Raw genomic sequence first — 16,204 nt, forward strand, 5'->3', positions numbered from 1 at the left:
TATTACTGTGTCCTTCAGTTATTTGATAGATCAAAATGAAATTGCTCATCCGAACACCCAATTATTTATAAATGAAAATCATGGAAATTGTCAGGGGTGCCTAAACCTTTGCATACGATTGTGTATGTATATATATATATATATATATATATATATATATATATATATATATATATATATATATATATATATATATATACATACATACATACATACATACATACATACACACACAATCTCATTGATGCCAGAAAAAAAAGAAAAGTAAGAAATACATTTAAACATACATATCATTAAAAAAAAGTCACTTTGAATAACTCAATATTCTTATATAACAAAAAAAATACACCATATAGAGTCTCTTAAGGAGAAAAAACTAAAAGCTATTAGATTCCAATTATACTATTTATTATTTCCATGTCATCATGAGGGGGAAAAACGCCAGGTCATCCTCTCGGGAATAGAGAAGGGAAAAAGTGATGTTTTAATTACACTTTAATCAGAAAATCCCTTCATGACAATAGTAAGGCTACGGCCAAAATACGTGAGCTGTTTATTTTTCCTAGTGTGCCTTTGTTAATTTTAACAATTTTCAAATAAAGTATAAAGTGACTTTTAACAATGCTGGTAGTGCTCCTCCTTTTCTAATTTACTCCTCTTTGGCATATGCATATAAACTGTAATTTTTTTTTACTATATGCACTTATATGTTGATTTCTGGAGCACACGCTTTTGTATGTTTTGTTTCTTAGTATATATATATATATATATATATATATAGAGAGAGAGAGAGAGATATATATATATATATATATATATATATACACAAATACAAAATTTGTTTTTTTAGCACACCTTACAAGAAGTTTAAATCAACATCTGGGAGTGCTGCCAATATGACCCAGTAATTACACAAACAAAGAGGTATCAGCGCACATCCATTTTCAAAAGCACAACATATTTTGTACTGCTGCAAAAAATTGCCTGCATATACATCAAGAGACAACTATTCTTTTTTAAATAATATTGGGAACTTAGTCACACAATATTGCCATATTCTGCTTAGCCAGTCACCACTTTCAAGGTGCCCCAATTCGACTGGTCCTACTCTAAGTCCTTTTGCCACAGAGGGCTGAAACATTCCTGCTTTTACTCTTCATAATAGAATGAGACTCCCTGGCTTTTTATTCACAACTCTTTAACACTGTTATGAGCACACCTGAACTTGGGTGGGGTGCTTAAACCAATGGGAGATGGTCAGTCTCCCTGGTAATTTTAAATACAAATACAAAATTTGTTTTTTTAGCACACCTTACAAAAAGTTTATATCAACATCTGGGAGTGCTGCCAATATGACCCAGTAATTACACAAACAAAGAGGTATCAGCGCACATCCATTTTCAAAAGCACAACATATTTTTTACTGCTGCAAAAAATTGCCTGCATATACATCAAGAGACAACTATTCTTTTTTAAATAATATTGGGAACTTAGTCACACAATATGGCCATATTTTGCTTAGCCAGTCACCACTTTCATATATATATATATATATATATATATATCTGAGGAAGCGTTCGTGAAACGCGCGTCAGGGGTCCGGCAGGGGCAGCTTAGTCTCTCCTGTTGTTTTGTTTTTAATGTGCTTACTCTTGTGGAAAATAGATTAAGAAGTGGTTTAATTTATGTCCTCCAATCCTTTATTATCATATATTAATATTAATACAGCCCTCGGATTGTAAGGGCTTAGTTAATTCTAATTCAAAAACGGATTGGGGATATTGAATAGTGGACTGATATATCTAATAGCTATTACGCAAACCACAGAGTTCAAGTGGTTTTAATTCACAGCCTTTGCTACTGAATGAGTGTGAGTTCCTTAGTTAATTTAATAAACTTTAATGTATGAATGATTGGGAACGATTTAATTATTTTGAACACTTTTTGATATTAGTAGAGTTAGTCTGATAATACTCAGTGGAATTATTCTCTCTTTAAACTTTGTTGTACTCTCAGTTACAACTAGTTTGTCTAGTTGTTGTCAGTTGCCCTATTGAATAATCCACTCCAGGTCTCACTGTTGTTATATACAAACTCAAATTCTAGTAATTAGAATACTATTATTACAAATTAATATAGGCTAAACCTGGTACCATTCTTATAACTCTACTCCCTTTTACTCCCCCCCTCTTTTCCTCTAAACAATATATATATATATATATATATATATATATAGAGAGAGAGAGAGAGAGAGAGAGAGAGAGAAAGTATAGAGAGAGAGATTTATATATATATATATATATATATATATATATATATATATATATATAGAGAGAGAGAGAGAGAGAGAAAGTATAGAGAGAGAGAGAGATTTATATATATATATATATATATATATATATATATAGAGAGAGAGAGAGAGAGAGAAAGTATATAGAGAGAGAGAGAGAGATTTATATATATATATATAGAGAGAGAGAGAGAGAGAGATTTATATATATATATATATAGAGAGAGAGAGAAAGTATAGAGAGAGAGAGAGAGATTTTTATATATATATATATATATATATATATATATATATAGAGAGAGAGAGAGAGAGAGAGAGAGAGAGAGAGAGAGAGAAAGTATAGAGAGAGAGATAGAGATTTATATATATAGATATATATATATAGAGAGAGAGAGAGAGAGAGAGAGAGATACACACGTTACAGAACATATCTTAATAAAGAATTGTTTATTTAAACATGTGGGCCGAGATTATGAGTTTAGCACTATTTAGCACTTTCACTGGAACTCTAATTGAGCTAGAAGTTTTTTTGCGTTGGTTTGCATGCAGGTTAAATTGCGTTTCATATTACAAATTGAAAGTAAATGCGAACGGCTACTCTGAGGCCCCGAACAGAAATCAATGCGATTGAATACGATCGGGTTGATTGACACCCCTTGCTAGCAGGCGATTGGCCGCAAATCTGCAGGGGGCGGCATTGCACCAGCAGTTCACAAGAACTGCTGGTGCAATGATAAATGCCAACAGCATATGCACTTATCGATGTGTGGCGGACATGATATGCTACTTTGTATCATGTCCGCTCGCACATTGATAAATATGCCCCATAGTCTTTTTATCTGTTCTGGCAGCTTGCCCATAGACCTTGATATTTTTTTTATCTCTAGCAAGTATTAATCCCTTATGTATATAAATAGAATTAGTAATTACATCCACACCAAATTCACTCATTTTTCTGCTTGATATCTCTTACAGTTTGATCCAGTTGCATTCAGGATTGAACCATTGGTGTTTAAAGACGAACCCTTTGAGCCAATGCTGATTCCTCATCATAAAGGAAGAAAAAGGATGCATTTAGGTAACAGTAAAAAAATGATTGTCTTCTTGAAGACAACATCAACAATCTGATAATAGAATTAACCCTATAAATTAGGGCCCAACAACCTTGGCACCTCAGATGTTTTGGAACTACATTTCCCATGATGCTCACTCTTTAGGCTGGCTTAGTATCAAGGGAAATGTAATTCCAAAACATCTGGGTTGCCAAGGTTGCTGAGCCCTGCTTTAAATGATACAGGTTTGTGAGCATTGGCTATATTAATATATATAGTTGTGCTCATTATATTTAACTTTAAAACAAATATGTATTTTTTTAGTACATGAATTTATTCTGAAGTGGAAAGTAAAATCTATTGCTATGAAAAACAAGATAAAAAACACAAAGGATAAAAAGAAAACATTTTAAGCCATGTTTAGTAAATATACTGTACATATCAACACATACTGTGAAAGGGACACTCAAGTCAAAATTAAACTTCATGATTTAGATACAGCAAGTAATTTTAAACAACTTTCCAATTTACTTCCATTAACAAAATGTGCAGTCTTTTTATATTTACAATTTTTGAGTCACCAGCTCCTACTGAGCATTTGCAAGAATTCACAGACTATACGTATATGCATTTGTGATTGGCTGATGGCTGTCACATGATACAGGGGGAGGGGAAATAGACATAACTTTACAATTTTTTTTTTTTTTAAATCTACTACTCATTTGAAGTTCAGACTAAGTGCTATTGCATTGTCTTCTTAGCATGCATTTGTTGAGTATGCAAATCTACTGTATTGACTGGTTCTTTAAATTGGCCAATAAAAACTTGCCAAGAGAAATCAGGAAGAAACATAGGACGTACAAATCCTTCAAGAAGCATTATACTGATGAATTCATCCAAGTGTATGAGGAATCTTCATATGCATGTAAAAAGGCCATCAGATAGCTTTAATAGAAATCAGAAATATAATTAAAAAGGAATAGGAAAACATTGAAACAATAATAGTTGATAATATTAAAGTGATCAACAGTGACCAGGTAAAGGCTGAGTTGCTAAATAAATTCTTTACTTCTGTGTGCACAAGAGAAGTGTCATTGGAAAACACAACAGGGCTCTAAGAAGTTTTTAAAATCTATGAGTCAGCAAATAACTGTAGTGCCAGAAACCTTTTGTCACCCCTATCATTTATACATATATATATATATCTCCAAGCTACATTTGGGTAATGGGGCAAGTGGGGGGCACCCATGGGTGTCTTGGGACTTCAACCCAGGGCACAAGGGCCTAATTTTAAGGTGCTAGTGGTTCCCTGGCACGTGGGATTGTCTAGCACTGCCTTACAGCATAATAGAATTCTCAAGTCCTTACGAGGCATGGGCATCATTTTGTATTCTGCATTTGCTTTAAAAGCAAATACCGAATATGTCTGCAGACAGCAGCGTTTGACTCTTTTGACTCTGGATTTATTTGTGTTAAACTGTAACACGCAAAGATCTGGATTTCTCCAACATAGGTGTGTCCGGTCCACGGCGTCATCCTTACTTGTGGGATATTCTCTTCCCCAACAGGAAATGGCAAAGAGCCCAGCAAAGCTGGTCACATGATCCCTCCTAGGCTCCGCCTTCCCCAGTCATTCTCTTTGCCGTTGTACAGGCAACATCTCCACGGAGATGGCTTAGAGTTTTTTAGTGTTTAACTGTAGTTTTTATTATTCAATCAAGAGTTTGTTATTTTAAAATAGTGCTGGTATGTACTATTTACTCTGAAACAGAAAAGAGATGAAGATTTCTGTTTGTAAGAGGAAAATGATTTTAGCAACCGTTACTAAAATCGATGGCTGTTCCACACAGGACTGTTGAGAGGAATTAACTTCAGTTGGGGGAACAGTGAGCAGACTTTTGCTGCTTGAGGTATGACACATTCTAACAAGACGATGTAATGCTGGAAGCTGTCATTTTCCCTATGGGATCCGGTAAGCCATTTTTATTACAGACAGTAAATAAGGGCTTCACAAGGGCTTTTTAAGACTGTAGACATTTTCTGGGCTAAATCGATTCATATATAAACATATTTTATACTCCATAGCCTTGAGGAATTATTTTAATCTTGGGAATTTTGTAATATATATCGGCAGGCACTGTATTGGACACCTTATTCTCTAGGGGCTTTCCCTAATCATAGGCAGAGTCTCATTTTCGCGCCTGTATTGCGCACTTGTTTTTGAGAAGCATGACATGCAGTCGCATGTGTGAGGAGCTCTGATACATAGAAAAGACTTTCTGAAGACGTCATTTGGTATCGTATTCCCCTTTGGGCTTGGTTGGGTCTCAGCAAAGCAGATACCAGGGACTGTAAAGGGGTTAAATGTAAAAACGGCTCCGGTTCCGTTATTTTAAGGGTTAAAGCTTCCAAATTTGGTGTGCAATACTTTTAAGGCTTTAAGACACTGTGGTGAAATTTTGGTGAATTTTGAACAATTCCTTCATACTTTTTCGCAATTGCAGTAATAAAGTGTGTTCAGTTTAAAATTTAAAGTGACAGTAACGGTTTTATTTTAAAACGTTTTTTGTACTTTGTTATCAAGTTTATGCCTGTTTAACATGTCTGAACTGCCAGATAGACTGTGTTCTGAATGTGGGGAAGCCAAGGTTCCTTCTCATTTAAATAGATGTGATTTATGTGACACAAAATTTAGAGAAAATGATGCCCAAGATGATTCCTCAAGTGAGGGGAGTAAGCATGGTACTGCATCATCCCCTCCTTCGTCTACACCAGTCTTGCCCACTCAGGAGGCCCCTAGTACATCTAGCGCGCCAATACTGCTTACTATGCAACAATTAACGGCTGTAATGGATAATTCTATCAAAAACATTTTAGCCAAAATACCCACTTATCAGCGAAAGCGCGACTGCTCTGTTTTAGAAAATACTGAAGAGCATGAGGACGCTGATGATATTGTTTCTGAAGGGCCCCTACACCAGTCTGAGGGGGCCAGGGAGGTTTTGTCTGAGGGAGAAATTTCAGATTCAGGGAAAATTTCTCAAAAGCTGAACCTGATGTGATTACCTTTAAATTTAAGTTGGAACATCTCCGCGCTCTGCTTAAGGAGGTGTTATCCACTCTGGATGATTGTGAGAATTTGATCATCCCAGAGAAACTATGTAAAATGGACAAGTTCCTAGAGGTCCCGGGGCCCCCCGAAGCTTTTCCTATACCCAAACGGGTGGCGGACATTGTAAATAAAGAATGGGAAAGGCCCGGTATACCTTTCGTCCCTCCCCCCATATTTAAAAAATTGTTTCCTATGGTCGACCCCAGAAAGGACTTATGGCAGACAGTCCCCAAGGTCGAGGGGGCGGTTTCTACTCTAAACAAACGCACCACTATACCCATAGAAGATAGTTGTGCTTTCAAAGATCCTATGGATAAAAAATTAGAAGGTTTGCTTAAAAAGATGTTTGTTCAGCAAGGTTACCTTCTACAACCAATTTCATGCATTGTCCCTGTCACTACAGCCGCGTGTTTCTGGTTCGATGAGCTAGAAAAGGCGATCACTAGTAATTCTCCTTCTTATGAGGAGATTATGGACAGAATCCGTGCTCTCAAATTGGCTAATTCTTTCACCCTAGACGCCACTTTGCAATTGGCTAGGTTAGCGGCGAAAAATTCTGGGTTTGCTATTGTGGCGCGCAGAGCGCTTTGGTTGAAATCTTGGTCAGCGGATGCGTCTTCCAAGAACAAATTGCTTAACATTCCTTTCAAGGGGAAAACGCTGTTTGGCCCTGACTTGAAAGAGATTATCTCTGATATCACTGGGGGTAAGGGCCACGCCCTTCCTCAGGATAGGTCTTTCAAGGCCAAAAATAAACCTAATTTTCGTCCCTTTCGTAGAAACGGACCAGCCCCAAGTGCTACGTCCTCTAAGCAAGAGGGTAATACTTCTCAAGCCAAGCCAGCCTGGAGACCAATGCAAGGCTGGAACAAGGGAAAGCAGGCCAAGAAACCTGCCACTGCTACCAAGACAGCATGAAATGTTGGCCCCCGATCCGGGACCGGATCTGGTGGGGGGCAGACTCTCTCTCTTCGCTCAGGCTTGGGCAAGAGATGTTCTGGATCCTTGGGCGCTAGAAATAGTCTCCCAAGGTTATCTTCTGGAATTCAAGGGGCTTCCCCCAAGGGGGAGGTTCCACAGGTCTCAATTGTCTTCAGACCACATAAAAAAACAGGCATTCTTACATTGTGTAGAAGACCTGTTAAAAATGGGAGTGATTCATCCTGTTCCATTAGGAGAACAAGGGATGGGGTTCTACTCCAATCTGTTCGTAGTTCCCAAAAAAGAGGGAACGTTCAGACCAATCTTAGATCTCAAGATCCTAAACAAGTTTCTCAAGGTTCCATCGTTCAAAATGGAAACCATTCGAACAATTCTTCCTTCCATCCAGGAAGGTCAATTCATGACCACGGTGGATTTAAAGGATGCGTATCTACATATTCCTATCCACAAGGAACATCATCGGTTCCTAAGGTTCGCATTCCTGGACAAGCATTACCAGTTCGTGGCACTTCCGTTCGGATTAGCCACTGCTCCAAGGATTTTCACAAAGGTACTAGGGTCCCTTCTAGCGGTGCTAAGACCAAGGGGCATTGCAGTAGTACCTTACTTGGACGACATTCTGATTCAAGCGTCGTCCCTTCCTCAAGCAAAGGCTCACACGGACATTGTCCTGGCCTTTCTCAGATCTCACGGATGGAAAGTGAACGTAGAAAAGAGTTCTCTATCTCCGTCAACAAGGGTTCCCTTCTTGGGAACAATAATAGACTCCTTAGAAATGAGGATTTTTCTGACAGAGGCCAGAAAAACAAAACTTCTAAACTCTTGTCAAATACTTCATTCCGTTCCTCTTCCTTCCATAGCGCAGTGCATGGAAGTAATAGGTTTGATGGTAGCGGCAATGGACATAGTTCCTTTTGCGCGCATTCATCTAAGACCATTACAACTGTGCATGCTCAGTCAGTGGAATGGGGACTATACAGACTTGTCTCCGACGATACAAGTAAATCAGAGGACCAGAGATTCACTCCGTTGGTGGCTGTCCCTGGACAACCTGTCACAGGGGATGAGCTTCCGCAGACCAGAGTGGGTCATTGTCACGACCGACGCCAGTCTGATGGGCTGGGGCGCGGTCTGGGGACCCCTGAAAGCTCAGGGTCTTTGGTCTCGGGAAGAATCTCTTCTACCGATAAACATTCTGGAACTGAGAGCGATACTCAATGCTCTCAAGGCTTGGCCTCAGCTAGCAAAGGCCAAGTTCATACGGTTTCAATCAGACAACATGACGACTGTTGCGTACATCAACCATCAGGGGGGAACAAGGAGTTCCCTGGCGATGGAAGAAGTGACCAAAATCATTCAATGGGCGGAGACTCACTCCTGCCACTTGTCTGCAATCCACATCCCAGGAGTGGAAAATTGGGAAGCGGATTTTCTGAGTCGTCAGACCTTACATCCGGGGGAGTGGGAACTCCATCCGGAAATCTTTGCCCAAATTACTCAACTGTGGGGCATTCCAGACATGGATCTGATGGCCTCTCGTCAGAACTTCAAGGTTCCTTGCTACGGGTCCAGATCCAGGGATCCCAAGGCGACTCTAGTAGATGCACTAGTAGCACCTTGGACCTTCAAACTAGCTTATGTATTCCCGCCGTTTCCTCTCATCCCCAGGCTGGTAGCCAGGATCAATCAGGAGAGGGCATCGGTGATCTTGATAGCTCCTGCGTGGCCACTCAGGACTTGGTATGCAGACCTGGTGAATATGTCATCGGCTCCACCATGGAAGCTACCTTTGAGACGAGACCTTCTTGTTCAAGGTCCGTTCGAACATCCGAATCTGGTCTCACTCCAACTGACTGCTTGGAGATTGAACGCTTGATCTTATCAAAGCGAGGGTTCTCAGATTCTGTTATTGATACTCTTGTTCAGGCCAGAAAGCCTGTAACTAGAAAAATTTACCACAAAATATGGAAAACATATATCTGTTGGTGTGAATCTAAAGGATTCCCTTGGGACAAGGTTAAAATTCCTAAGATTCTATCCTTTCTTCAAGAAGGATTGGAGAAAGGATTATCTGCAAGTTCCTTGAAGGGACAGATTTCTGCCTTGTCTGTGTTACTTCACAAAAAGCTGGCAGCTGTGCCAGATGTTCAAGCCTTTGTTCAGGCTCTGGTTAGAATCAAGCCTGTTTACAAACCTTTGACTCCTCCTTGGAGTCTCATTTTAGTTCTTTCAGTTCTTCAGGGGGTTCCGTTTGAACCCTTACATTCCGTTGATATTAAGTTATTATCTTGGAAAGTTTTGTTTTTGGTTGCAATTTCTTCTGCTAGAAGAGTTTCAGAATTATCTGCTCTGCAGTGTTCTCCTCCTTATCTGGTGTTCCATGCAGATAAGGTGGTTTTACGTACTAAACCTGGTTTTCTTCCGAAAGTTGTTTCTAACAAAAACATTAACCAGGAGATAGTCGTGCCTTCTTTGTGTCCGAATCCAGTTTCAAAGAAGGAACGTTTGTTGCACAATTTGGATGTTGTTCGCGCTCTAAAATTCTATTTGGATGCTACAAAGGATTTTAGACAAACATCTTCCTTGTTTGTTGTTTATTCTGGTAAAAGGAGAGGTCAAAAAGCAACTTCTACCTCTCTCTCTTTTTGGATTAAAAGCATTATCAGATTGGCTTATGAGACTGCCGGACGGCAGCCTCCTGAAAGAATCACAGCTCATTCCACTAGGGCTGTGGCTTCCACATGGGCCTTCAAGAACGAGGCTTCTGTTGATCAGATATGTAAGGCAGCGACTTGGTCTTCACTGCACACTTTTACCAAATTTTACAAGTTTGATACTTTTGCTTCTTCTGAGGCTATTTTTGGGAGAAAGGTTTTGCAAGCCGTGGTGCCTTCCATTTAGGTGACCTGATTTGCTCCCTCCCTTCATCCGTGTCCTAAAGCTTTGGTATTGGTTCCCACAAGTAAGGATGACGCCGTGGACCGGACACACCTATGTTGGAGAAAACAGAATTTATGTTTACCTGATAAATTACTTTCTCCAACGGTGTGTCCGGTCCACGGCCCGCCCTGGTTTTTTAATCAGGTCTGATAATTTATTTTCTTTAACTACAGTCACCACGGTATCATATGGTTTCTCCTATGCAAATATTCCTCCTTTACGTCGGTCGAATGACTGGGGAAGGCGGAGCCTAGGAGGGATCATGTGACCAGCTTTGCTGGGCTCTTTGCCATTTCCTGTTGGGGAAGAGAATATCCCACAAGTAAGGATGACGCCGTGGACCGGACACACCGTTGGAGAAAGTAATTTATCAGGTAAACATAAATTCTGTTTTTCAAAGATCTGGAATGCTGAATACAACATTATGCTGGTGCCTAGTCCTTACAAATAATTTGGTTGAATCTAGATAGTAAAAGGAAGAAACTGGATAATGTCAAAGTAAATAAAATTCCACATCCAGATTGACTATATCTAAGAATTTTAAGCTAATTTCTGTAATAGTCAAACACTATTAATTTTTGAAAATGTAATTTCTTCAGGCATGGTACCACAAAGCTGACATAATTCTAATATGGTGCCATTGTTCAAAAAGGGAGCCAGAGTGACAAACTATAGACCAGTAATTCTGACATCCTTAGTGGAGAAGACACTAGAGGGGAATGATATTTAAAGGGACATTAAACACAAATTGTAAGCTGCATGGTAATGTACCTCATATCTGAGTAGAATTTTGCAATGAAAAAAGCAGCTTTATTTTGCTAAATGATCACATTATTTTATTGTTTCCTTTTCACTGATTTCCTTGCCCCTAAGAACAAAGGAACCTTTTTAAGCAATCACAAACTAATACAAATATATAGCACAAACTCTGCACATGTGCAGTTAAGGAAAGAGAGTGGTGTAGCCTGTTCTCTTCCATTCCCTTAAGGTGGTTTAGGACTGATTCAGCTTAGTTACTTAGTAATAGACATGTGCGATTCGGTTTGGCCCGAATCGAAATTCGGACAAATTTGTTCGAATCCGGAGATTCGGATCGATTCGAATTTCCGAATTGCGGTAGTTTCGAATCTACAGAATAAATCCGAATCGATTCAAATTTATTTGATGGATTCGGATGGCTGTGTATTACACTAGTATACTAGTGTAATACACAGCACATCCCACTTTACAGTGACCGAATTTCCGAAAATCTGAATCGATTCGAACCAAATCGAACCGAAACGAATTCAAACCAAATTTTTTCGAATCCGAAAAAATCCGAATGAATCCGAAACGAATTCATTCGATTTCTTCCGAATTCGAATCGATCCGAACTGAAATTCGAATCGGTCCGAATCGATCCGAAACGAATTTTTCGCGGCTGCACATGTCTACTTAGTAATAATTTATTTTATTTAACATATATTTAAATAAACAGACATATATTCTATTCTAAACTCTATCTAATAGCAAAATATAAATATATATTTATATATACACAATAATATTCACACCTAAACTACCTTGTATATCATTGTTGATGCAAAACTGATAATTCACCTTAAAAGTGCAAATGAGTAAAAGAAGGTGAGAAAGGTAAACAAAAGCTTACAGATAAATTTGTTAAAATATTAATCCAAGCCTCCCTGGGAAAAAGTGGAACAAGTTCAATATTCAGATGTATTTTACAGCAAAATGAAGAAAAATAAATAATGCATATTGCAATAATGTTTCACTTTCAATAATGAGACATTTTACTTGTTGTTGAAATTCCAAGTTTAATAGTCTTTTAAAACTAGAATTTTTTAAAACAAGAACACGTGACAAACCGTAAGGATGTATTAGAAATATATTATGTCAAACTAATTACTTATTTTCTAAATCATTGGTTATTAAAGATATATATAACAGTGTCAGACAGGCCCTCTAGTTCTTAGGATGTTTTATTCAACATTGATGACATATTTGATGCTACCCTTGATATACCTTATTTGAAAATAAAGAAAAGAAACCTGGTTCTTTCAATTCTACAGAACTGAAGGAAGGCCTATCACGTATGGGCACAGATATCCTAGGATCTTTCCGGACAGCATGGCAAACCTTTACCCGCCCTTCTTTTCCATCTCTACCTCCTCCCACTGCAGAGGCTGCTGCGCCTTCATGTGCCGAACTTCCTCTAAATATAGAGAAAGAAGCTGGTAAGTAGTATCTCACAAGCTTGATATGTTACACAATACAATATCAGTATCAGTATTGTTTATAAAAAAAAATCATATCTAGAAGTGTCAGGATTCCATGGAATGCTCTCAGCCTCACTATCTGTGTGTGTATGGGGAGGGCACTACAATTTTCATAGTTAAATTACAGTAAAACCAAGCAAAATAAATATTTAAAGATTTCTGTAAATATTAGTTTTTAACCATATGGGTGTCTATTTACATCACTGACTGGCTATCCCTCGGTATAGCAGACTACTGTTTTTTAAGGGTGTATTGGGTGGGTTTATTTTTTTAGATTAGGGTTTGGGCTGCAAAAGAGCTAACTGCCCTTTTAAGGGCAATGCCCATCCAAATGCCCTTTTCAGGGCAATGGGGAGCTTAGGTTTTTTAAATAGTATTTTATTTGGGGGGTTGGTTCTGTGGGTGGTTTTACTGTTAGGGGGGTTGTTTGTAATTTTTTTTACAGGTAAAAGAGCTGATTACTTTGGGGCGATGCCCCGCAAAAGGCCCTTTTAAGGGCTATTGATAGTTTGGTTTAGGCTAGTGTTTTTTTATTTTGGGGGGCTTTATTTTATTTTGATAGGGCTATTAGATTAGGTGTAATTAGTTTAAATATCTTGTAATTTGTTTATTATTTTCTGTAATTTAGTGGGGGGGGTTTTGTAGCTAATTTAATTTATTTAATTGTTAATTTAGTAAATTTATTTAATTATAGTGTAGTGTTAGGTGTTATTGTAACTTAGGTTAGGTTTTATTTTACAGGTACTTTTGTATTTATTTTAGCTAGGTAGTTATTAAATAGTTAATAACTATTTAACAACTATTCTACCTAGTTAAAATAAATACAAACTTGCCTGTAAAATAAAAATAAACCCTAAGATAGCTACAATGTAACTATTAGTTATATTGTAGCTAGTTTAGGGTTTATTTTATAGGTAAGTATTTAGTTTTAAATAGGAATAATTTAGTTAATGATAGTAATTTTTAGTTAGATTTATTGTAATTATATTTAAGTTAGGGGGTGTTAGGGTTAAACTTAGGTTTAGGGGTTAATACATTTAATATAGTGACGGCGACGTTGGGGGCGGCAGATTAGGGGTTAATAAATGTAGGTAGGTGGCAGCGATGTCAGACGGCAGATTAGGGGTTAATAATATTTAATTAAAAATTATATAAAAAAAATATGTGCTGTAATCCCTGTCTATGCATTATAACAATCTAATTGCGGTTGTTGTAGTATCTCCCTTTTTGATAATGATTATCTAAATATTTAAAGGGTCTGCACATTGGTTATTATTTTTTCCTTCATATAAGGTTTTGTTTGCACCTGGGCGTTGCCATACAGTCCTAGGTAAAGAATTATTAATCTGGCTCTACTAGCCTCCCTTTCCCTACCCTTTCTCTGTAAGTAAATAAAGTCAATCTGGTGGATACCTTTATGACTTTCTATTAGGTGAGGCCTGTTCTCTACTTTCTAACTATTGAATTAAACACTGTTTGTGTTTTTATGTTAAAAAGACTAATTAAGTTGTATCTTTCTCAGTAGAAAATATTCTCACTGATACAACAATCATCTGTGTGCCGAGTATTTCTCGCTCTCTCGCAGACATTTGTGCTTCTCAGGGTTTGGTTGTCTAATTGGTTACTAAGTTGATTTATATAAGGTGGTTTTTTGTGTTATTCTAAGTAATTGAGTTATTCTTCTTAAGGAGAACTGGCAGATTGAATTGAAGGATGGCTTTTGTAGTCTCAGACGAACAATGGGAGGCTGAACTAGGTGAATCCCTTGAGCATAATATTAGTAGTGATGGAGATGATATATCGAATATATATGGAGCTTTCAAGAAATACAAAAATTTATTGACTAAACAAATAAGAATGAGGGCTGAGAAATATAGTCTTGAAAACTATATAAAACAGAAAATTGTTCCTAGGGGACTACGGTTACATTTAGATCCAGGAATGCACATGAGGGGTGATGATGAGGATGGGGAGAACTTTATGGAGGATTGGAATGAGAGACTATCAGACTGTTCTCTTGACCTCATGCAACGAATGGTTAATAAAGATATTAAGAAACTTGAAAAGATTAAAATTGAGATAGATGAAGCCCTAAGGATTGTCAATTCCTTTGAGGGGGATTCAAAATTCTCAAAACTAAACGATGAAACAAAAGAGCTGGTTTCTAAATTACAACAAGAAATTAAACAAAGAAAATGTAGGAAATTGAGCAGGGACCAAGATGACTATAAGAAGAACCAGGTATATACTTATTACCTGAATAAAAATTCTTATGACTCCGGCACTGACTGTTCTGATGCCGAAGGTGAAAATAAGTCATCAAAAAACGAAGGGGCCAAAGGACAGGTAAAAAAGAAAGGAAACGGGGAGGGAGGAAAAGACACAGACAAAAATCAAAGCTCTCTGGAGATGTCAAGAGAACGGGGCAGACCCCAGAGAAGGGGGAGGAATTGGAGGAGAGGGGCAGGACCGAAGATGAGAACACGTCGGGACTACAGGGAGGACTTTTGAGTGATCCCCCCAAAAAAGGTAGTGATGAACTACAAATAGTCAACCTGTCAACTTTTCCTCTAAACAATGCCCATATAAGTTTACTTAAAAAGGGCCTAACGTTCTGTCCAACAAACTCACTGGACAAATTCACTGTGATTAAAGATCTCCACCTCTTTGCCCGTAAGGTAGTCCTGTCCTCCATAATGAAAGGGAAACAAACTAATAGTACAGAAGGTACTTTAGATAAAGATGATGCTACTGCTATCTCTGATCTTGTACATCTACTTGACTCCAATGAAACATCTGATTCAATGCCCTTCTCTGATATTCAAGAAGGACACCAGACAAGTACTATTGGTACTGCAGTCAAAATTGACTCTGGTCTAAAAAGAAAATCTGACTATATGCCCCCTCTAATGTTAGTCCCTGCCGTACATCTTTTTGTTAAGGAAGTAGAAAGGGAAATAGAAAAAATACCCTATCATGGCATAGGTAAAAATAACCTCAACTTTAATGAGAGACAAGCCTTGTCAGACCTGATGAACAAATCAGGAATTGTCATAAAACAGGCCGATAAAGGGGGTAATCTGGTCATAATGGAGGAGTCCCTCTACATGAAAGAGGTCAACAAACAATTGAGAAATAAGGAGCAATACCAATGCCTACAAAACAATCCCTTAGACTCAATACAAGCTAACCTGCTACATCTCTTAAACGATGCCAGAAAAAGTGGCATAATAAATAAAAGTGAATGGGGATATCTTTACACGAAGTTTCCCAGAGTTCCAGTCTTTTATTGTATTCCCAAATTACACAAAAACTTACAAGAGCCACCTGGAAGACCCATTATCTCAGGTATTGGGAGTATCACTGAGAACCTGGGAAACTACGTTGATCAATACTTAAAACCTTTTCTACTGACCCTTACCTCTTACGTTAAGGACACCAGTGACCTCCTTAGGAAACTGGACGGTTTAGAAGTAGAACAAGACACACTTCTGGTTTCTTTGGATGTGGAAGGTCTCTACTCTTCTATCCCACATGATGTGGGTTTGAGAGCGGCGAGATTCTTTCTAGAAAGCAGAGGTCCAACTTT

The 16,204-nt window shown here is 38.0% G+C and overlaps 1 protein-coding gene across 1 annotated transcript in view; it reads left to right on the forward strand.

Moving 5' to 3' along the window:
* Positions 1 to 16,204, forward strand: part of DDHD2 (DDHD domain containing 2) — a 658,501-nt gene that overhangs the window by 502,482 nt on the left and 139,815 nt on the right. Inside the window, exons 14-15 of the mRNA XM_053718087.1 lie at positions 3,266 to 3,368; positions 12,409 to 12,573. Of these exons, the coding sequence (XP_053574062.1) occupies positions 3,266 to 3,368; positions 12,409 to 12,573 (268 nt within the window). The remainder of the gene's footprint in view (positions 1 to 3,265; positions 3,369 to 12,408; positions 12,574 to 16,204) is intronic.

The sequence above is a fragment of the Bombina bombina genome, chromosome 6 (genome assembly GCF_027579735.1).
Source record: "Bombina bombina isolate aBomBom1 chromosome 6, aBomBom1.pri, whole genome shotgun sequence".
Taxonomy (NCBI): Eukaryota; Metazoa; Chordata; class Amphibia; order Anura; family Bombinatoridae; genus Bombina; species Bombina bombina.